Raw genomic sequence first — 23,999 nt, forward strand, 5'->3', positions numbered from 1 at the left:
TGAGGGATACCGCGGACCATCCCAGAGCTCTGAGGGACGCCGCGGACCATCCCAGAGCTCTGAGGGATACCGCGGACCATCCCAGAGCTCTGAGGGATAGCGCGGACCATCCCAGAGCTCTGAGGGATACCGCAGACCATCCCAGAGCTCTGAGGGCTCTGAGGCGGCTCTCGGGCGCCCCCTGGCGGTCGCTGCCGGCCCGGGACGAGGCGGAGCCGCGCAGTGACGCCATCGGCGAGCGCCGCGCGGTGACGTCATCACGGCCGTTCCGGCGCCGCTGCCGCTGCCGCTGCCGGCCCGTGAGGGCGGCTTGGCGCGGTCCGATGCGGCGGCGGGCAGGATGCACCAGAAGCTGCTGCGCAGCGCGCACTACATCGAGCTGGGCAGCTACCAGTACTGGCCGGTGCTGGTGCCCCGCGGCATCCGGCTCTACACGTACGAGCAGATCCCGGTGTTCCTGAAGGACAACCCCTACATCACCGATGGATACCGCGCCTACCTGCCCTCCCGCCTCTGTATCAAGAGGTGAGCGCGCCCCGCGGCCCCGGGCCTCCCCCGGGCCCGCCGCCGCTCACCGCCTGCCCCGCCTTGTGTCTCCTCTCCCTCAGCCTCTTCATCCTCTCCAACGAGACCGTCAACATCTGGAGCCACCTGCTCGGCTTCCTGCTCTTCTTCACGCTGGGCATCTACGACCTGACGGCCGTGCTGCCGGCGGCCGGCGCCTCCCGCGAGGACTTCGTCATCTGCTCCGTCTGCCTCTTCTGCTTCCAGGTGGGCCCCGGCTCCGCTCCGCCGCCGTGCCGGGCCGCTCCCGCTGGGCCGCCTCGGCTCGCTCCGGCCACGGCTGCGCTCTTGGAGGGCAGAGCCGCTGCGGGGGGCTCGGATTTGGCCTGGAATAAGCTGCGGGAGACTGAACCGCATACGGCTGGCATAGGAGGGAGTCAGTGGCAAACGAGCGGGTTTGTCCAGGCCGTGTCTCAGAGCTGGAAAGGGCCAAGCACCAGAGCAAGGAGATCAGCCGTGGCCTGATGGTCGGGAAGGGCAGGAGGGCTGCTGGCCTGACTTGGTACTTGTCAGATAAATCTGTTTCCACGGCAGACTCCAGGCGTGTCTGTGCAGGGCCGCTGCAGCTGCTGTGAAGTGCACTGTCCTTGCAAGAGCACAGAGAGCTAAAGGCACCGGCTCTGTTCTCTGCTTGGCACAGGATGCCTTTGTACAGCCCCAAGTGGGGAGAACTCCCTCCCTGGCTGGGAAAGCACTGCTCTAGTGCTCCTCCCTGCTCCTGCAACAGGTCACAGAGAACCAAACACTTCTCAGGGAAAAGATTTTAAGCCAACCTAGGAACAAACAAGCAGCTTGTGTGTACGAGTTATATTTCTGTGTGTTCCCTCAGTAAAGGCACGTGGTGGCTGGGCAGTCAGGGCAGATTGGGGCTTTGGGCTCTGCCGGGGGCAGTTTGTCCCAGCAGAATTCATCCTCCCCCTGCACTGGTGCCAATGCGTCTCCCTGGAGCACTGTCAGATCGCTCAGCTTCACGAGCCCACTTTCCTTACTTGTTCAACTGGTTATCATGGTTTACAGTGTCCTGCTCCTCCTCCCCACTGCCAGAGCAGCTTTTGGCTGGCTGGCTGGCAGGGATCACAAGTGCCTGCACCAAGGTGTGCTGCACAACACGTCACCGCCTGGGCACCTGCTCTGGCTGCAGAGCTGAAACCTGCTGTGCCCCCTACTCCTTCGTAAGGAATTAACCCTCCTCCTCCTCCTCTGGCCCTCTGTGCAGGTGTGTATGCTTTGCTCAGTAGGATATCACCTGTTCTGCTGTCACCGCTCCGAGAAGACCAGCCGGCGCTGGATGGCACTGGATTACGCGGGAATTTCCATCGGGATCCTGGGCTGCTACGTGTCAGGCGTGTTCTATGCCTTCTACTGCAGTAACGTGAGTCAGGAGCATGTGTCCTTGCAGGGTTTGTTGAGTTTGTGTGCTCTCACTGTGGTTTCTGTGCTGCAGCAGCGGGGTTCAGTGCAGGTGTCCAAATAGAACAGGAGTGGGGAGACAGGGATGGGAACTGGAACACATCCCTCTGACCTCAGCAGAGCTGTGCTGGCTGAAGAGACAGGCAAATACAGGTTTTCCTTTCCAACTGTTGATTGCACAAGCCTCAAGAAAATATTTAAATTTCTCTCAAGGCAGGGAAACTTTACAGGTCCTACCTGTATCCAGTGCCTGAGGCACTGGATCATGGGATGTGTCCCATCACAGCAGTTATTCAAACAGCATTGCCTGGGAGGTAGCTGCTATGAGGCACAACCACCTTTGCTTTCTCTCCATCTAATTGAAAATGAATGAATGAGTTCCCTCTTGAGGCCTGCTGTGGACCTGGCTGTCCAGGAGCTGCACTGGGCTGGTGAGGCACAGGGGCACTGAAAACATTTTGTGCAGGAAGTGCTTGGAATACAGGATGTGGTGCCCCCGAACAACAGAGTCCCTTTCCCTCAGTGCCAGCTGACAAACACAGGGCCCTGCACTCGCAGCGGGGACAGGCTGAGGTATCGCTGTGCTCAGGCACTGAAACTTTCTGCCCACAGCTGACTTTTGCATGTGATAAGAAGCCCATAACTTTGCCTTTGTTTCTTTTTGCCCTCAGTACTGGCGCCAGGTGTATTTGATCACTGTGCTGGCCATGATCCTGGCAGTGTTTTTTGCTCAGATCCACCCCAGTTACCTCACACAGCAGTGGCACAGGCTGCGCTCCGTCATCTTTTGCTCCGTGTCTGGCTACGGAATCATTCCCACCCTCCACTGGGTTTGGCTCAATGGCGGCGTCGGTGCATCCATTGTACAGGTAAAAAAAAAAAGGGAAGGAAGTAAGATTGCCTTTTGCTTTTCACTTGCTGTCTTCCAGTCCTCTTACACTTGGGGAAACAATGGAAAAGCAGGAGTTAAAATTCCTTTAAGGAGAGAATTCTTTTGGTCAATATGATCCAAAAGGGAATGCTGAGAAATGTCTTGAGCGTGGATAGGCAGCTTGGGAAGCTTCACTCTGCCCTAAAGCTGCATGGGGGATCCAGGTGTGTCTGTGCCTGGGCACGGAGCAGCCTGTGCGGGCAGACCGCACCCTCGCCAGGGCCGGGGGCCAGGAGCTGAGGCTGTGGAGCAGGAAGGAGCCTGTCAGGCTGCGTGAGTGCTCGGGGCTGGCCACCTCCACAGCTCCAGAGGGCAACCAGGAGACAGTGGGATGATGGGATGATTATTTGTATCCTCTGCTGTTCCCTAGGATGGCAGCAAAAATCAGCATTTAGCTGCTCAGCCCTCTGTCTCCTACACAATCCTCTAACAGCTCTTTCATGTTACCGCTTTCCTGTTTGTCTCACCACTTGGAGTTATGCTGTGAAAGCAGCAGCCCAGAACAGTTAAAGGTAGTCCAATGTGCCCCAGTATGAGCCACTCTGAAATCACTGCAGTTACCCAGGCACCCCTGATGGTGCTGAAGGAAACACTTCCTTTTCATAGTGAGCACAAACTGCACATGCCTGGGCTGGCCTGATGGATGGCTGTCCCCTGCAGTGAGGGTTCAGCCTGGTACAGAGCTGCTGTGGAATGTGGCAGAGCACCCCTCAGAAATAAATGTGGCCTTCATACAGGAAATTTCACACTGGCCCTCTAAAAATCTATATGAATAGCAGTTGTGCCCCCCACACTTCCCCATTTGGCTTCCCCTGGGATAGCAGGATGGTGTCTGTGGTACACATTTCATTTCCATAATTCAGAAAACTGGCCCAGTTTGGTAACCCAACATTCTGCTAACAAAATCCACCTGGTGACTGAGTTGGTGGTTATTGACCACCCAGTGTGAGCAGTCGTATGGGCTGTGATCCCAGCACACGTGGGACGCGCAGTGCCGTGTCCCTTGCCCTGGTGGTTGTGTGCAGGTGACCTTTCACACACAGGTGCTGTGTCTGCTGCTGGCTGAACTCAGTAGCTTGCATGTAGAAGCAAGAGGCTGGGATAAAAGAGGTTTCTTCCCACTCAAGCTTTCCCAGAGTTTGGCATGTGCATCCCCATTGGATTTGTGCATAGCTAACACAGGCAGGGAAGGAAGATTCAGCGTTGTCATGCCTTTTCCTTTTTTATCTTCAGGGACATTTTTCATTTTTGCCTTCTAACAGAATAGGAGAGCTTCCTTTTCTTTTGCAGGAGTTTGCTCCGCGGGTATTTGTCATGTACTTCATCGCTGCTGTAGCTTTTCTCTTCTATATTTCCAAAGTTCCAGAAAGATACTTCCCAGGTAGGAAATTCTCTTCTGGCTGTTTTTTTTCCTCTGCAGTTAAGCTTCCTATAGTGTCAGAGTCCTTGCTGTGGGTCCTGAGCTTCCTGGGAGAGAACAGGCCGACCATGTTCCCCATGCACTGTTCCCAAGCAGAGTAAAAGTGGGAAGAGGCAGACAACTTCCATCAAGTTCGTTAAAGAACTCCCTGTCACCCCTCAGGGGCAGGGTCTGGCGGAGCTCTGCAGGAGACTGATTTCTGATCTCACTGCCGCGCTGTGGCCGTGTTCAACAGCTCAACTCCATGCCCCTCTTCTCCCCCACAGGCCAGCTGAACTACCTCGGCTCGAGCCACCAAGTGTGGCACATCCTGGCAGTGGTGATGCTCTACTGGTGGCACCAGTCCACAGTGTACATCATGCAGTACCGACACAGCAAGCCCTGCCCCGAGTACAGCGCGGACTTGTGAGCCAAGGTACGGCCGTTGGCATCCTCGGGGAACAGGATCCTCTAAACACAGGCTTCAGGAATCCTGGCCTTAAGCTCAGGTCACTGCCCCACAGTGGGTCCTGACTGGTGCAAACAAAAAGCGGGGATGTGATGCCAGGCGCTCTGCTCACCTGTGCTGCTGCACTGGATGAGGCTCTGTGGAGCTGCTGGGCCCTTGAGCAGTTTTAGAGCAGGCTGGACTTAGCCTTGCCAGATCCCTTGCATCTCAGTGTCACAGTCTTACCAGTCTCAAACCACCATCGGACTTACCCTTTTCCTCAGGCTTTTGTCAGGTTTTCAGTCTGCTTACCATTGATCTGGATGCTGTGGAAATCAGATGAATTGCCAATTCCATGTGCACAGCGATTTACCTTGTTGCCCTGCTCTATTTCAGAGGCAGCATCAGAGGATTTGTGACTCTGAGGGTCTGGACCTCATGTGATGAACTGCGCTGTCAAGGACTGAGGCAATTCATTTCCTGACTCCTGGAATGTCACCCCCTTGCTGGGACAAAGCGTTCCTGCAAGCTTTGATAAACACAGCAGCACTGCCTGGGATCTGAGGGGCATTTCCTTCTCAGGCAGTTCCTACTCTGCAGTCAAGCACCAAACAGCTCTCGCTGGAGCGGGACAGCAGGAGGCTGAACTAACCTGGCATGCAGATCCCAGCAGGATGTTTTGTTGCCTGGCAAACACAAACGGCTCAGCCAAGAGTGCTCGGGCCTGGGACACCAGGTTTTCAGGTGGTGTGCACAGTTAGGAGAACACTTCTGACAGCCTGCCTGTGAAACTGTAGCAACTGTGGGAGCCAGTCTTGGATCCAAACCACAGCCCTGTGGGCTGTGCATCCTTCAGCCTTTGCGTGGAAGATGTGCTTATGCTTCAGCGCTGGCACAGGAACGCGTGAACTGGAACGCAGTGGATTGGTGTCCTGCTCTGGATGAGCTCTTCCCATTCCCTGGGAGATAAGATCACATGACATCCAGCACACCTAGATCTTCACTGCAGGTCTTTAAAATAGCCTCCCCCAAAGGGGGTCGTGCCATTGCTTGGAGATATTTCTGTAAATCCCATCAGTTATATGGAATCGGTATTCCAGAATGTTCCAGGAGTAGCACTAAGCCTGCGTGTCCGCGTTTGTGGCTGTTTCACAATCAGTGAACCTGCTGGGGATGCAGATTTCTGACCTTTGGCCTTTCCATGTGTGCAGAATGATACTGCACTCGCAGACACCGCTGTCCAAAAGGACCTGCTGCCACCATCCTGCCACAGTGCCAAGGGTGTCTGGAATTTGAGGATGTGCTGTGGAATCATCTCTTATGAAACCAACACCGAGGAGCCATGAAATACACTGGCCATTGCGTAGCTGCAGCCCAGCACAATTCAGTTCCAGGGGTGCCAGTCTTCCAAACAGCATTGAAATCCTTTGGACTTCGGGGCTAGAGGCAACGATGCTGTTGGGACTAATCCTAAGTGGCTGTGTCCTTGTGGAGAGGGCTTCCCTGTAATCCACCGGGAGAGGCTGGCTCTGTGCAGGGGCTTCCTCAGGGCAGGCAGGCTCTGCTAGCTGCCCAAAGCTGCCTCTCCCTGGGCTAAGGCAGAGGAGCAGGACTTGTTTTTCTGTCAGGATGTGCCAAGGTGACCTGGAGTGGAGGTGGAAGCTTACAGAGAGGCATCTGAACTCCCAGGGCATGGAGAAGGCAGCATACAAACTCCTCCTGATGTGCTGGACTGGGATGCTGTCTGTTTAGCTCAGAGGGTGGTTTTGGTGCTTTTTTTAACCTCCAGAAACCAGTATTGGCAAAACTGACTCTGCATTATTGATTCAGCTCGCAGAGCTTTAAGCCTTTCAGTGTGAACACTGATTTTTTTATGATTTTTTTTTTTTTTACTTGACAGCCAAGCAAGTTTCAAGTGCACTAATTACTACTACTGAAGCCTGACAAGGAACTTGCGAGTATGAAAAGTCTGTCCCAGTGTTATATGTACAGTAATACCCGAACCATGTGTCTGTGCTCTGAAATCACACTGACTTTAGCATTTGCTAATGTATTTTTTTAATGGAAACTCTCATCTACTCTATCAGTTTTCACCAGATAAGGAAACTGACTGCCAAGCTGTGCATTTTTACCTGACACAATTTATCAAGCTGCATGATGGTCTTTGATGTACATACCGAACTGATAAATAAATTCCAGTTTTTCCTTGGAGTAACATCATTGCTGCATCTCGTGCAGGGAAACCACAGATATCAATGGCTCAGCCTCGGAACTTGTGCCACATCCTGGGGGTTACAGAGACCGGGATTTTGGGGGGAGAATCTCTAGGTGAATTTGCTGATGAACTCAGCTTTGCAGCCCCCTACCACTACTCTTTGTTAACAGAGTTCTGCTGTCACTTCATCTGTTCTTGACCATTTCCATCCTTACTTCAGCTCACCCAAGAGTAAAATCAATACAAGGAGCATTCAAAAAACCTGCTCCAGTAAACAGCTGCAGGAAGGGGCTCACACCACATTAATAGTTCTGTCCAGAAGTGCAGAGCTCAGTCCACAGCAGTGGCATTGGGAACTGTACACGCTCTTCTGCAGGAAGGCTTTAAGGCACAGCACTGAACCGAAGGAATTCAAAATAACACGTGCTCCACAGATTTTTAACCAGGTCGACACAGCAAGATGTGGCAGCAAATACAACTACTTAAAACACTTAAGAGAGTCACAGGTACTTACAGCTACCAAACCAGTCAGCAGCAGCAGCACTGCTTATAATGAGTAAACGAAAGCCTAGACACGAATACTTCACGATGCAGTGTTGAAGAGACCTGCAAAGGCACTGTTACCAGGTTTGTTTATTTGATAACTCCAAGGATTTTATGATACACATCAGCTTCACAAAAAAAGTTAAAAGTTCTCGCTTTAGTAGTACACAAAAAAGCTTTAGAAACTCCAAGTCTAAGAAGAAATGGAAGTGTAGTTCAGGCAAGTGCACTTAAAAGCTGAATGCCAGCAATTTTAAAATAGTTTTTATGCTCTTTAATACTAGGTGATGCCTCAGTCGTAACTTTAGCCATACACACAATCTCCTTGACTTCCTTTCAAGATAAGCACTGTGGAACGTACAGCAGCCACCCTTGATGCTTAACTCATATTCACTCAAGTCACAAACATGATTGTGGCTGCTGGGTTTCCAAAACCACAGCAACTCCAAGGGGTATGTGATGTGTGCGAGCATGTGTATATTTTATATATACTTCTTATATATAAAAATACACGATATAGTATAAAAAACTCCAGATAAACTCTTATTCTCACAGTAGCAAATATATCAACTTATTTTCACAGTACTCGGTTTTACTCACTGGGACACCCAGAATGATTATAAGCTTTTTCCTCCAATGCTGGTGCTCACAGAGCCCCCTGCCACACACAGGGCAACCAAAGCATTAATTATATTAATTACACACCTCAGGGCCTTTTGAGTCCACAGACAAACACAACAAACTGGTTCTTCTTTCTGTGACCACAACCCTTAAGGGCTTCTTAGTACCTTGGGACAGACGCTCTCTCCAGCAGCTGATCCTAGAAGGTCTGTGCTTCAGTCCCTCAGCATGCTCAAGGAGAAGCTGTAAAAATCCATTGGGATTTCTGTCTGCAAGGGAAGTGTCAACCCCTTACCCTGCCCTCTTGCTACCACAGGCAGCACGTACATGTCTACTGCAGCAAGGGCTTTCCTAATTTCAAGTAAGGTCACGTTGCACTCCACACCTCCTGAAAAAAGGCAAAGGAGATCCCATGCCCTGACAGACACACATTTCACCTCCTTTCAATAGTGGACAGTGGGTAACCCAAAACTTGGGTTCAGCTGTGCACTACTACATACACCAGGAAAAGTCAGCTTAGCGGGGTGCACCAATCTCACATGGACCATGAAAAAAATGAAATAACTAAAGACAAAAAAGTTACATTTAAGCAAAAACCTGCTTGGTATCTGGCGTACAAAGAACCAGGTTTGTTAAGGCCATTAGGAGGCAAATATCATAACTCCTGCCAGCTCTGGAGTCACTGGGGTCTGCAGTTTGCCTTACCTCTCTCCTTGAGCTTCGCTGTGCTGCAAAATACAACTACTCCCAGACCCTCTGCCAAAGCCCCCCGCAGCCCTCCTCTGCCTGGAGTCTCAGGGTAAACCAACAACACGTGAACACCTTACCCATTTTTAATTTACCTGATCACTTCTGCCACACTGGGTCTGCTGATGCCCAGCCTCCTCCCTGTATGTCCAACAGCCCCCACCTCTCCTCCAGGCCCTGGAGCCAAGCCCCAGCACCATGGGCATGGTTAACCCTTACCCTTGCTTTCCCACTGGGAGGGCAGCAACAGCATGGCTTTGGTGAGGACCAGCCACATTTAGGACCACAGTGTTAATCTCATGTTGTGTCCACCCCACTGCCCCATTTGTCATCTCACTGTGTTCCAAGAGCTCTTCACGCAGGTAACAGCTCTGAAGGATGCTGGGAAAGGCAGCTCCATAAGCATGCACAGAGGGAAAAATAAAAAAAGAAAAAAAGGAAAATGACTGTTAACCTGAGTGTCAGAAATGCTACAAAAGTTGGCGTGTGCTTCTTGCAGCCTTTGGCACCAAACAGGTGAGAAGAGCAGTAATAAAGCCTGGAAAGTCCTGTGTTGAAATGCTGCTACTCAGTCTCCTAAAGGCTTAACTTCTAAGCCTGGAAAAGGCACGCTGAAGCAGGCATAGCTGCAATATTCCACTTAGACCCTGTGAGAAATGAAACCGAGGAAGATGAAGGCAGCAGCTATCTATACCCCATCACTGTGAGCTATGTTCAGATTCCAGCCTAGGGGAAGCGATCTCACATTTGTCCTAGGGGGAATTTTATCAAGGTGATCCCAAAGGGGTCCACAATTCATTTTCAATGTGTTTTCAGTGTATATTGTAAGGGACCAAATCCACCCCCCTCAGAGATGTCAGGATCACAGATCTCCTGTACATCCAGCAGTCTGGGGAAAAAGCTCACAACCCTGCCTATTTCACTTCACCTGTGACAGGGGGGACATCAGGACACCCGGCCACAAACAGTGATGTCCTCCATGTGCAAACACCCAGCTACCTACTCCTGAGCCTCCAGTGGAGCAGGACAGAAAGGCGAGCCAAACCGAGGAGCCGCGTCCTCCCGTGTCCCCGTGAGGCTGGGCTGAGGAGCGCCGTCCCTGTAGACGCTGGCTGTGGCTCGGGACAAGCTGCGAGGCAGCAAAGCTGTCCCACCTCCACTCAGCACCACCTGCTGTACCACAGGTAGCAAACCCTGTGCTCGGCAGCATTCACACCTCCTCCTGTCAGCCCAGGCACCTCCCGGAGCTCCTCGGCCTCCGAGGTGTTGGGCAGCAGGACAGGGGTCCTGCCCAGAAGGCTCCGTGGGGTGAAAGGCAGCTCGGCGGCCCTGCAGCCAGCAGCTCCTGCTGGAACACAGCCGGGGCAGGAAACATCTCCAAAGCCCAGTGCATTTAGCAAACCCTAAGAGAACATTAGGTTACAGTCATTTCATAAAACTGCTGTGCTAAAAAACCAACAGGTTTGAGAGAATACACGTTTTCTTCGCAGTAGAAATCCAAGAGGAAAAGACACAAATCCCAATTTGTAATCAAATCACTCCAATGGTTGTACCTCACAGTCAAGTCTGCAAGTCATCTGAAACACTCTGTATGTGCCCGAGGACAGCCCCTCTTCCAGTGTGCTGAGGAGTCTCCCAAGTGCTACAATCCCAGCCATGTCCCTGCTGGCTCACTCCCCTACACATTCAGGCTTCTCACAGATCAGTAAATTATCTGTTTCTTTAGTTTTGACTCTACATTACCAGTTTGCTATTTTTCATTAATGGCACTTACTATTAAAAAAAAAAAAAATGAAAAATTGACCATTTAGGCACACAAAGAAATAGTCTGCCTTTGATCTCTGCAGCTGCATAGATGTCTGCAAGGTCCCAAGCCATAGCTGTGCTCTGGAATTCTGGGCCACAGCCCTTTGAGGATGTGGCTGCTTTATTTTTATGATTAATAAAGGTAGTTTTCACCTAGGAAGCAAAGACTTGGCTATTTCCAGCACATGATCTGCTTATCAGTATGTCTCGGTTCTTAGGTCTGCTGAGACACGAAGAAGCACCGCAGTTCATTAGCCCCCTGTACATATGGAAAACATTTTCCATGTGCTCCCTGCCTCTTCCGCTCCACCGGGGCACAGGGCAGAGGGATGGAAAGGCAACACCAAAGTGCACAAGGACAGTATGTCCCAGGGCCCCAAGTCAGTGACAAGGATTCACATCCAGCTCCTCGTTTCATTCCAGGAGCCATCTGCCACAAGGAAGCAACATTCCTGATTTTTTTCTCAAAAAGACCCAAATCAGAACTAGCCATTATCTGCAATTCCACCACACATGCAGGCCACTGCCTCCTCAACCTGAACAAGCTGTACAACCCAGGCCCCTGGCATTTTAACCACATAAATTACTCCACTAAACCTTTATTAAGGGACTTGGAGAGGTGGAGCGGGGAGAACCCACTGGCAGCCTCTACTGTTTAGAAGGGAACGGAGCTGCTCCAAAGGGATCTAACTCCAGCGCCTGCTGCGGTTGGCTCTGCGTGCTCTGCACCACCAGCTCTGTGAAGGGCACCGCACCAAAGTCATCTGTTTTCAGCCCGTCCCCCCCGAGAACGGCCCCATGCAAGGAGCTCTGTCTCGGCCTGCCAGGCACCACCACGGTGCCGTGGTCCCCGCGGCTGTCCCCAAAGCCCTGGTGCTGGCCATGGCGCATCAGCTCCGGCGGGTGGAAGGGTTTGGCTCCAAACGGATCCAGCAGAGTCTCATCCGTCTGCAGAGGGTTGGCTCGATCCTTGCTGTCGGTCAAGGCCACGCTGATGTTCTCCTTGGAGTCCGAGATGGTCAGGAACTCGTTGCTGCTCTGCGAGTCCCTGCGGCCGGCCTTCCTGTGCCGGCGGGCGCGCTCCGGGGTGCGGTAGCTGGGTTTCAGCCCCTTCTTTGTGGTGGTGGGGGTGCCGTGGTGGCGCTTCCCGTTGTTCTTGGGCACCTCCTGCTTCATGCGCCTCTGGCGGGACGACAGTTTCTGCAGGTTCCGCTGCTGCTTCACCTTCTGCTGCTGCTGGCTCCCCGTGATCTCCTCAAACGGAACCAAGCCAAACAGGTCCTCTCTACTCCCAGCACACTTGGGGAGAAGGGACGGCTGAAATGGGGTGCAGCCGAAGATATCCACTCCCTGCGGAGAGCTGGGGGAGAGTAGAGGCTCCATCCCTGACCCCTGCCCACCTTGCTGGGGCACTTTTTTGCTGAAAGGAGCTTTTATGAAAACATCGAAGTCATCCTGCTCTTGGCTTGGGCTGGGAAAAGGCGCCTGAGATGAAACAGGTCTGTCCGTCCTGCCTCTTGCCTGAGGCTGCAGAGTGAAAAAGGGCACAGCTCCAAACACGTCAAATTCTTGGCCAGAGTTGTTCAGAGCGCTTGGCACCTCAGGCGGGGACATGGGCACTGAACTGGGCTCTGTGCTTTCACCGCTGCCCACACCGTCTCTGAAGCGAGCGCTCAGGAGCCCTTCCACGCATTTTTGCTTGCTTCGGTCACAATCGGAATCGGAGCTCTGCTTTTCTTCCTCCTCTTCTTCCACCTCCTCCTCAGAATCCATGAGAAGAGGTCGGTGGCCTAAATTCTCTGGTTCTGTGTCATTGTCATCATTGAAGTCCCCATTCTCTCCATGCAAGACTTCTTCATCCTCCTGTTCTTCTTCTTCCTCACTGCTCTTGGGAGAAGGAGGATCAGATTCAAAATCACTCTCTGACTCCTCACCACCTTTTGTCACGTGTCCCTCTGCACTTTTCCTCCCTGCCCGCGGATCTCTAAATGCATGGCTCAGTTTTCCAGCCTTGGTTGGGGTCCCTACGTTATTTCCTTGATTGCTGGCTGAGTTATCCACTTGTTTTCCAGGGGAACCTGCAGGTCCAAAGAAAAAAGCAAATAAAAACTTAAAACATAAGAAGGCAAAACTTACTCCACACACCCCACAGCCACACATTCCAGGAACTGATGCAAACATAAATCCTGTACTCAGGGAGGCAAATGAGCTAAAGATCAGATCTGACATATAAAACAACACTCATAAAATCAACACGCAGAGCGGCCAGCTTTACTTCTAAAGCACAAGGGGTCTGGAAATACAGAACCAGTATTTGGGGGCACACAGAAGGGGCTATGGGACACAGCTGATCTCTAGAGACAGCTTTTCAAACCCAGTCATTATACATTTTCCTCTGGGAAAACAGGAGGCAGTAGGATTTAAACGCTTCAGTTTTCTCTATTATATTTATTTTAAGCAGACAAGCTGTTTTTTGATATGCTTCTGGCTTTGATAGTCTGCTCTGACAAACAATGCTCTAGTCACAAGAGCAGCTCCTTCTGACTTCTGCAGCAGCTGAGGCACAAAAGCTCTTGCTTTTCCTCAAGTTTGAGAGCAATGCTTTCTGCTTCGTGTCTACATGCAACCTGTCAGCTCAGCTTCTCTATGGCAAGGAAATCTATCCCTTTTCCTCTGCCAGCTTCCTCCCCACTATTGATTGACAACTAGAACTGAAAGAACAATTCACTGATGAGTGTTTTGTGGTGTAGTTGCCTTGGGAACACTGGAAGCAGTAAAAATTTTGCAGCAGTACAAAAAGGAGATGGAAAGAGCAGGCAGAGCAGAGGAGGCTGCACAGTGGCACTGGCACTGCTCTTGTCACTAAGCAAGCCCAGTTCCTCCCTGTGTCAGAGCCCCATCATGTGGGGAGATGTTTTCAGCTGTGTAACTGACTTGGATTTCTACTGGAAGAGAAGGAGCAGGAGGAATATCAAAACGCTCAAGTCTCCACAGGGTAAAGCACATTTGCCCTCAGAGCATCCTCCTGGACACAGACAGGGTGTGTAATGTTGTGCCAGCAACAGCAGCGAGAATTCACCTCCTGGCAGGCACAGGACCAAAGCCTGTGTGCCACTCTGCCCAGAGAGGCTGCCACAGGCACCCTGGCACCTGCAATGAGCTCCTCACACCTCCAGCATCTGACACCTGCTGGGGCTGGGGCTGCTCCTGCTCAAGCAGTTACCAGAGAACTCCAGCCACAGCACGGCACGGGCCCCCTGACCTCACCCAGCCAAAAAATGATGTCTTCCTCTCAGGGCTTTGTTATCCAAACACTGACATTAAACCCACCCCATGTGTTCAAAGGACTGAAAAAGCTAGGGATGGCTACAGGCATCTGATATTCCTCCAAAAATCATCTTCAGCCAGAATCCGGCTCATAACTCTTGCTCTTGCAATATATAAAGTATTTTCTCAGTTAATTCCTTATTTCAGAAGGAAACCAGCATGCAACTTCCAGGCCAAGTTGGATTCTTTTCTTTCTATGCTCCAGTTTACGAGAGCCATTTCTTCTAGTTTTAAAGGGAATTAACAGGGATTTCCTCATCCATCAGCTTCCTCACTCCTTTGCAGTTACACTTAAAATAATCAAAATTCAGCAGCAATAAAATTCATGTAAGGATTTAAAAACAAGATGACCAGAATGACTAAAAACATCAGGTGATTAGGGCTTTGAGCTGTTTCTTCTTGCCTTCTGGTGTCAGATTGCTTCTTATCTACTGTAATTTTAAATGCTACATATTTGCTTTACCCACTAAATTAGAATCTGGATTATTCTGCTGCTTACTTTAGATTTCCCAAAGGTACAGCCTTCACATTGCACTATATAACCCCCCTAGCCTCCAAATCCTGCTGTTTCCAATATTTACTGGAACACTGATGTTAGCATAAATGCAAATAGATTTAAAAAAAGAAAAGAGGACTACTTCTAGGTTAGATGTTAACACCACTTACACAACAAAAGGCCCAAACCTCTTCTCTATGCCCATAGCCACAAGAGTTTACAGTCCCACAGAATGTTTAGACCTTTGCACTTCATCTCAACATGCAGTAAACAACCGATAAAGCAAATTTTTTTCCCAAGGAAAAATTGAATTGCAGTGTTATCTTAACCTGACTTACCAAAAGGTTTAAATGTTATTTGTTAAGTGCTGCCACAGTCAAGCGTCCCTGGAAGACCAACTGTAACAGGCACTGAGGAGACAAAACACTCAACCTCTATCAAGAGCAGATGAGCTTCTTAAAGGGCTGTCTGAGGCACACGAGGTGCAGCTCTCAGCCCCACACCTCTCCACAGCACGCTCCATGTCCTGGCACCCCAGCTGCTCCAGCATCCCACCAGACCCTACCTGCTATTCACAACTGTGATTCTTGCTGGCAACACACACAAATGATCCTGGCAATCAGGCATCCAGACAGCCCAGCCTCCCCACCCTAAGGTTTCCTCTCTTCAGTCTGAAAAGTACAGTCTCCAGAGGAACTCAGATGAAGCCAGGAACAATTGACTGAGCAGTCCCTCTTGCTGCAGACATGCATCCACAGCAACACAGAAGCCAGGTGTTTGCCCCCTGTACTTGGAGCTCTGAACCACTCTTCAAGGAAATGCTGAGCACCTTCCTGGCTGACAGAGGCAGACACAGGGGAAGTGCTTGAACAGCAAAGAGAATACCAAAGTTTGGTGCACCTGTTGATTTTTACTTGGCTCATAGCACCCTGTCCTGGCCCCGCTCAGTTCTGCAGGCTCTTGCTCCATTGAGGGCAATACCATGGCTCGCTGGATACAGCACACCCCAGCAGTTGTGCTGGCAGCAATGAGACAGCCTGCAGGCAAGGGAAGCTTAAGGTGTGGATTTGTAAGCATCTGTCCCTGCATGTGAGAAAACACGGTCCAAAACATCTTTGAGGCCACTCAAAGACACAGCAAAAAGACTTTTTCCCCTTCTAACACCATCACAGCAGAGTCAGTAACTGCATCTCAGTTCAGCAGTGGTTTCTGAAGGTTTCCAAATTTCTAGCTCTTCAGCTGAGACTCCTCCTTCTCCAGACTCCTTGCCAGAACTACCAACGTCTTGCTTCTTGCAGCAGGAAACCAGTGTCTAGGTGTTATGTAGAGACTGGGAATTACCCAGCTGTGACTAGAAACTCAAAACCTCCACTAAGAGCTCACTATTCCAGAGGTGCAGAGCCAGCACGTATGGTCCTACACTGGCAATGTCACCTGGAAAGCAGGTGGCACACAGCAATGACACTGTGAATAGCAACTGCTCCCGATACGTGGGTTTGAAGAAAACACTTTCACTCCAAGGAGTATTTCCAGAACGGTGACAGCACTGCTCCCACACTGGAGTGTGTCAGCAAAGAACAAGTATCCTCCTTTATGCTTCTGTGTGTGCTGAGGTTAGCCACCTGCTCCAAGCAGAAACTACTCTAAGATGCTCATCTTGCACGCTTTTAGCCCCACCTGGCCAACCCTGAGGGAACAAACCATCTGTGTACCTACCTCGGCAGCTGCAGCGGCTTCAGGTTAGCCCCAGCAACTAGGGCTGATGTTAAAACAGCATCAGACAAGAACCAGAACCAAATCAACCACACAAAAACACCCTCCCTAGAACTACTGTTTTTTAAACTAAGAGAGGAATAGTTTGGTCTTCTACACTACAGTTGCCCCTGTTTCACTGCTAATGAAGTTAGCAAATGAAATAAAGAGCGCTACACACAGAAACAATCCCCCCAAAGGGAAAAGCCCCCACCTAGTGACAATTGAATGCTCTGGCCAAACAGATTTCCAGACTGAAGTGTTGTGTCACGTTGATTTCATGCAATCTTGTCAGGCTACACTGCTGCAGAGACCTCCAGATACCCATTTATACAGCAGTGCTGCACTCTGGTGCGCAACATCTGTTTGCAATGTGCTGCTCAGATTACCACACTTCTAATCAGGTTTGCAGCTTGTAGGGGACAATTGTTCCTTGCTCAAATGCGAGCCAGGTGGAACATCTTTAATCATATAAGAAGATCTCAATCTTCAAGGAAATTTTCTGTTCCGATGTTCTTTTTCGAGACACAGGATTATAAGAGGATGAATTCCCTCGAACAACTGCAGTAATTACATGCCTTCTGCTGGCTCCTCATTTTAGGGTATCGCGGGGGTAGCCCAAGAGTGGGGCCTAAGAGCTTTAAGCTCCCATGGAATTGGGAACATACTGCCACCATCATTTCATAACAATTTGCCACATGTCAGCCCAAGGATTACCGGCAGGCTGCAACTAAATCTGCACCAGTTCTCTGACAACAGCCAGGGCAGCAGCTGCTCAACATTGTAATGGATTTACACATCTTACCACCTCTATTTTCAAGAGGAACAAAAAAGGAAGAATACCACACTTGTGTCTGGCAGTTATTGCTGACATTCTTTTAAATAATTACTCCAGAGATTCAAGTGCAATACAATAAGAGTGCAATGTGTCCATGACTGCTGCAAGACTTGAAAAAACTTATAAAAAATCAGTAGATGATACTGGAGAGAAAATGTAGGCATATCATTTATACCTATGAAGAGTGAACAATTTCAGGTTACTCAGGAAGTGCTATCCAGAATAGCTGAAGTTTAAGATTATCTTGATACTGGGAAATATCCTGAACCTGCATTCAGCAAGCACCATGAATAACTGAAACCACAGCCAAGAAGGTACAGAGTAACATCAGCAAAGCTTTCAATGACTACAGATATTGACACGAACTCACTCTGCCAAGTTACCTAAACCTGAAGTAACAGCCAGATCACTGCACAGGTCTGGCCATCTTTAAACCATCAACATCAGCTGTCAAAGAAACATGAATAGTTGGCAGGAGCATTTTTCCAGTTGTAAAAGCAGCTCAAGTCTTTCTTGTTTCTTCTGGTCTGGTATTAATAATTATTTCTTCAATTCTAGCAAGCTGTGTCTCATCTAAAGGCCAAACTGCACAGTGGTCCCAGGGCTCCACAGCTGTAGTACCGAACTTGCAGTGGTTTGAAACCCTGTTAGAAGGCACACACAAAAATCAGCTGAATGAATAACCATCCCCCATGTCTGTCCCCACCAGGACAGCACATGTTTCTGCTGCGCCACTGTGCATATCCAGCAGCACCTACTGCAGCAGGGCATTCTCAGGGCTGTCTCCAAGGTTCTGGATGATTCCCCTGGCACTGCTGTCTGGCACACAGCCAGCTGGTTTTCCACAAGACCCGTGCAGCTGGGACAACACACACCAGAAAGCACCTCTTGTTCCAGGACAGATACCTGCAGTGACCATTTGAGGACAGCAGCAAATGGCTGAGTGTGGGAAATCTGGTAGTCAGAAGGAGGCTGCTAAAGAACTGGACTTGCTTTTATTCAGTATCTGCACAGATAACAGGCCTGCAGTGGCTCACAAGGGGTTACCCAAGGAGGCTACAAAAACCAAGGGACTTGATCACAACTACATCACACATGATCTGTACACCAGCCAGCAGAACTGTTAATGAGATGACCTGAACCATAACCCTATCTGGAGATCCAAGGCAGGCGACAGCTCATGGAGATTCTTCCACAGGAGCCAAATGCCTGCAACAGCTTCAGGAAACATCTCCCAACACCTCCGCTCCTCACACAGCCCATCCACGTGATTCTCAGTGTTACCTCAGTTCTTGTATTCCTTCTGGGAATAGCAGTATTAAGCTGAGGGAAGCAAAAGGCCATCCTAGGCTGGCTTCATCCTACAAATCATTGGTGTGAATAAATGCAAGATGACCAAAGGCACCGAGTACAACTCACCAGCCAACTGTACTATATTCATGACATTTCCTTCTTACATTTGAGAGCAGCACAAAGTGTTTCTTCTGAGCTTCTGAAACACTTGATAGTAACAAAGGGGATTACAACATAATTACAAGGGATTAACACACACTTGAATCTAAGACTTCCATTCCAAAACGCTGACCACAGATGTTTCTTCCACTGTCACCATCCAGTTCAGGCATTCCAGAACCAGGGTCTGTTTTCCTCATGTGAATGTCTGAGTGCCCCAGTGCTGGCTATTTAATTGTGCTGTCTTCTCTCTCCTTCATTAAGAAGTTGGCAATGTAGAGTTTGCTTCTATCAGATCAAGCACCGGAATTCTTTCCCAGGCCAAGTTTCTTTTCCAGTCATCTCAGGTGTTAGAGCACTACTATTTCCCACAAAAATCCAGGCATAAGGTAGTGTGCGTAGCAACTTAACTTGTGAGAATGCTTTTAATAGGATACATACCAAGGGTGAGAGACACTGAGAGCTTCCACAGTGCTTCCCTATTCCCCAGACTGAGAGGAACCCAACATCTGTGAGCTCATTTTGCACCCCTTTCCCTCTGGGCACACCAAGGGACACAAGTGTTGCTGCTGGCTCTCCATTCCCACCGGACAAAAATAAGCACAGAAGGCCTAACAGACAAGCAGCTAGAGTCCATCCAGTTCCAGGTTTCTTCTCCTGGTGACCTTTGCAGCAGTGCCAGCCTGACATGCATTCCCAGCTCCACAGGAAATATCCCAAGTCACAGCAGCCCCCAGGCTTTCCCAACGATGATCAAAGGCCTCCCACTGCAGCCTCTGCTCTCCCTTGCCTCACCTTCCAGACACCGGTTCACATACCTGGTGACACTTGGCCAGGTTACCAGCACTTGATGTTGGCAAGTCCAAAGGTGACACGTGATATTCATCATCTTGCTGTTCTCTCAGGAGGTGACAGGAGTCAGGTCATTACTGAGCGAAGAGCTGCTTTCAGCAGAGAACCCTTAAGCCTCCAAAACCTGGGGAATCCTCTGGGTGAGGACTCTACTCAGCCACAGCCCACACACACGATTTATACATCAAACCCATGCCAGAGCAAGGAAAACCTTTGAGCAGCAACTGTGGTAATACAGCAGAACACAACTTCAGTAAGAACAGCCACTTTTCAACAAGGTCAAATTTATTTACTTTGAAGATCCTGTGTTTATAAGGTCAACATTTCATCTCATGGTAGTTCAACATGTCAGAACTCAGTGGAGTCAGAGCCCTGGCCAAATAGTGCTAACACACTCCCCACTTGGCCCCACACATGTTACAATAAGGAAACAAAACTTGTGATTTAACACTATCCCAGAGTCTCTCTCACAAACACTGGGACTGAACTCAAGGTATTAAACCTCTGTTCCATTTGACCTTGGATGCCCTGAGTAAGAGACACAGGTGGTTTGCTTCTCAGTTACACGTTTCACAATCACAAGGAACAAACCAGGAAGAACATGTCAAACAGCAGTGCTAAGTACAAATGGAAATCAAAATATTAGGGAGGGATGTTTGTCAAGTTTGCCCCAGAAAGCCTTCAGCTGAAAATTAAATATGTCCAAGTCAACAGCTTTCTCCTTTTCTTTGATGTCTTGCAACACCGCTTTTCAAGACATTACCAAGAACAGTTCAGGGGGGAACACAAACCGGCTTTTAAAAGATGAATATTAACATTTAAAGATTTATTACACCTGATTTGTTTTGTAAGTGCAATTCACAGTTAACAGATAATTAGCAATACCTTTCTTGAAACCAAGCCAGTATTTACTCTTGTTTAAATGCCAGTTCCAAGTCCACAGGAAAAAAGGGTATTGAAAAGTGCACAATTTTTTCCCAGTGCCACAGCTATCAGCCCACAACCAGCTCAACATATCTCAAACAACCTGGTTTTTCAGCCATGACTGAATTTCAGGAGATTTTTCCTCCCCTCAATAGAAGCAACTGCCCTTTTTTTTGTTTTTTCTTTTCAGTATGTCAAGAATTAGAACTTAGATTCCAAGTAACAAGAATAAAGCAAGTGATACTATACAGTGAAGACATTTGTTACAATCTAGAGCTGTACTATAACCACCTAAAAAACCCAGCAACAATCAAATGCACTTCCAAGATCCCAAGTGAGGACAGTGATAAAATAACCTCTGCACACAAGGCTAACGAATACTTGGCTGGAGACTGAGTACCTGATGGTTCCCAACTTTAATGGAGTGTAAACTATTCCTGTTCGTTTTGCATGTGAATTCAGGTTCACCTATAAGCCAAAGCAAACTCTGGAGTGAAGATGCCAGGGAAACCTTTCCAAAGAGCAACTACAGAGCAAACCCTTCTTCACTTGGCTTTCACACGGCACTGAGCATGAACAAAGTGACACACAGCAAACTTTTCCTGAGAGAGTGCAACAAAACCACAAACTAAGAACACAGTCCTAAAGCAAACAGAATGAATCCAGATCTAAGGGACAGGAGCAGCCATGGGCACAGAGGGATCTTCACCAAAGGCTTTGCTGGAACACAATAGCATTACCCTGTCCCACCTTCACCATGTGAAGCACTGGAGCACTTGGCAGCCCTAGCAGAGCATCTCCAAGAATGCAAGATCCAAGTGAAAGAAAACACAGATACTACCTTAGGTTGACCCCAGCTGGTTTATTTTAAGGCATTTTACCTGAGCTTTTGAATTTGCATAAAAACAGTCTTTACAAGTCATACTAAGGCACCTTTCTCACACAAGAACTCACAACAAAACCCAAGTGGTTCCAGAATTGACTCAGCTCCTTTTACCACACAGGCTTTGTCAAAGGTACCAAAATAAATACTAAAGTGCTGATCAACCAAATGTTAAAACTGCTGCTTAAGTTGCAGGATGATGCAGTTTCCCACTCACAACACCCACATAACACATTATTTTTACTTCCATTCAAGGTAAACATAGTCAAAGCTGAACTGAAAAGCAATCAGGAATGCCAACCCTCCCCGTGTATAGGCAACATAAAATGTTTGTGTTTGACTTGTACCAAAACTGGGCATTAAGTGCATAGAAGCTTATTGTCTTCATTTGGCTGGACAAGTAAACTACAGAAGCAGTGTGACTCAGAAGCAGACTACAGGGAAGGAGCAAAATCTGGCCTTAGTAAGGAACTTGACTTCAGCAAAGACAGCCATGGCTCTGCCCCGGTGATGCCCCTGGCACTGGCCCAGCAGAAGCACACCCTACACAGGCTGTGCCAAGGCTCCACAGGCACCAGGAGCTGGATGCACAAGTGGTTTTAACTGGAGGTAGTCAACACACCAACGCATCCCTTCAACCCATGTGCAGTTAGAGGCAGCCAGGCCCTTTGCCACTCTTTGGTCCCTGAACTGCTGTGCATACTTCAGCAGATAAATACACCTACAGGTAGGTATGCATACAGCTACGAGGTAATCACGTCACAGATGGAACTTGCCTTGCTGAGAAAGGAAAGGAACAGAACCAAAGGGATCTTCAGGAGGACTTGTCTGTGGAGCAGCATGTGGCTCCACATTCTTATCTGAAGATGCTCTCCTGTCCACCAGCCTGTCTGTAAAAAACAAAATGAAACAGAACAAAAACTAAAGTAAAATAAAATAAAAATGGCAGGACTTACACCTATGCAAAGCTATGCACTGTACAGGGTGAGGGAGGAATATCTTCTCTGGCAGGGGGCTTGACAAAGGAAGGCTTGTAAAGAGCACAGCTCTTGCCTGAACAGCTGGCAAGGAGACAGCAGGACTGCAGGAGACAGGCAGAGCGCCTGGGAGGCTCTGCAGCCACACCTGTCCCTGCTGGAGCACCAGGGTGATCCCGAGCCTTTGTGCAATGCTATGAAAGCAGCACTGGGTTTTTTTTCCCCAGTGAAAAAGCAGACTCACTTTCTTGGCTTCCATTTCTGCACAGATGATTAGAGTAGTTACAGGAGCTGTTTAAGAAATGTACTTCTTCACAGTGCTGTCAGAAATGCAGCATCAGATGTCACTTCTGGCCCATCACTAACTGATGATCACAGCAATACCAACGAGAAACAATAAGAGCCAGGAGCTCCAATCTGTCACTCTGTGTCACAGCTCCCCACAAAGGTGCTCAGTTCAGAAATCCACCCAATTGCACATTACCTTTTAATACAACCAGCATCATTCTAGTAGGAAAACACCAAGTATAAGCAATATATTCTGGCCTAGGAATCGGATCCCCTTTTACAAGAGGAGCGATTAATCACCCCAGCAGCACCCATCACTGCACACACTGACATTAATCCCCTCAACACACGAAACCCGATGGTAATGCCAGCCTGACAATTATGGCAACATCTTCATCCTCTACCAAAGGCTTTCTATATCTACTTAGGTGTTACTGTCATAAATACGTAAGCCTTAAAAACACTTGCCAGATTTAGAAACATCTTTAATTTATGTATAAAGTATCATCTCAACAATACAAACTAGACTTCTGAGAAGAGACAGAAAGGATTTGTGCTCTGAGAACTAGTCAGCACCACGAACTTACACACCACTGTATGTGAGTTATGAAGTATAGGACAGCATTGGCTTTAGTAACAGAAAAATAGAACCACTGATCAAATCTGCATCTGCAATATTCTTTTCTCTAGATGGCAAAAAAGTTACCTACTACCCAACAGCCTTTTTCCCCTCATAGGAGATAACCTAAATCTAAAGAGAACTCAGCCTTCAACCTTAATACATATCTAAGGAAACTCCAGTAAGTCTTACGCAGTTAAAGACAATTTCATAGGCATAAGACTTAGTTTTACAATAAATCTCCTGCCCTCTCATTATTCCAGGCAAGTCTGAGAAAGTACCAGGAGACAACAGGAAGTACAATTGTTTCTGTTTTGACTGCAGCGAAGGCATGAACGCTGCCAAGTACGTTCATACGATCTTTGGCACAACACCCTCGGTATGAAAACGCGGAGTTAGCAGGTCTCTGAAGGTCTGTGTGTATCTACATGCACACACAGACACAAACCACCCCTGCTCCCCCTCCCCTGAGGGATACCCAGCCCCAGGAGCTCAGAGCAGCTGTAAGGCAGCCCCCATCCGTACAGACAAGGCTGCCATCTAGTGTGCTGCAGGCAAGGGAGCAATTCAGGGTTATTTCTGCATTCCCTCTATGGGAGTGACTAAAGCCCCTAATGCTGGATGCTACTGAGCAGAGCTGTGCTGTTGGGTTTAGCCTGCTTCTCAGATACAGCGTATCAGGTGCGTGATCACACCCAGCTCTCCTGTGCACTGAACTAGCTCCCAGAGCAGAGCCCAAACTGCACCTTGGTTATCATCTTCTTTGGTACTTGCATTTGTTCAAAACCTGTGGCTTAACCAAGTCAATCTCACTCAACTTACAAAAGTAGTGCCAGCAGTCCAGCAGCCCCAGATTCTGAAAGCAGGTGGTGTTGTGCTGACCTTGGGTACAAACTAACCTGCTCCA

The 23,999-nt window shown here is 49.0% G+C and overlaps 2 protein-coding genes across 4 annotated transcripts in view; one reads left to right on the forward strand and one right to left on the reverse strand.

Moving 5' to 3' along the window:
* The first annotated feature begins 252 nt into the window (after positions 1–252).
* On the forward strand, positions 253–6,700 carry PAQR3 (progestin and adipoQ receptor family member 3). Its single transcript, XM_058837273.1, has 7 exons — positions 253–525; positions 609–771; positions 1,781–1,936; positions 2,646–2,843; positions 4,196–4,286; positions 4,592–4,740; positions 5,149–6,700. Exons 1-6 carry the CDS (start codon positions 341–343, stop codon positions 4,732–4,734), a joined length of 936 nt encoding a protein of 311 aa, XP_058693256.1. The 5' UTR covers positions 253–340; the 3' UTR covers positions 4,735–4,740; positions 5,149–6,700.
* An 882-nt stretch (positions 6,701–7,582) lies between these two features.
* The window catches only part of BMP2K (BMP2 inducible kinase), a 48,184-nt gene continuing 31,767 nt past the window's right edge, over positions 7,583–23,999 (reverse strand). For 2 of the 3 annotated variants that reach the window (XM_058837270.1, XM_058837272.1), the window contains exons 15-16: positions 21,985–22,098; positions 7,583–12,762 (exon numbers count right to left, since the gene is read on the reverse strand). In XM_058837270.1, the coding sequence (XP_058693253.1) occupies positions 11,333–12,762; positions 21,985–22,098 (1,544 nt within the window). In that variant the 3' untranslated portion in view covers positions 7,583–11,332. The remainder of the gene's footprint in view (positions 12,763–21,984; positions 22,099–23,999) is intronic. The other variant, XM_058837271.1, reaches the window with a different exon arrangement.

This window comes from Poecile atricapillus, chromosome 4 (assembly GCF_030490865.1).
Source record: "Poecile atricapillus isolate bPoeAtr1 chromosome 4, bPoeAtr1.hap1, whole genome shotgun sequence".
Classification (NCBI taxonomy): domain Eukaryota; kingdom Metazoa; phylum Chordata; class Aves; order Passeriformes; family Paridae; genus Poecile; species Poecile atricapillus.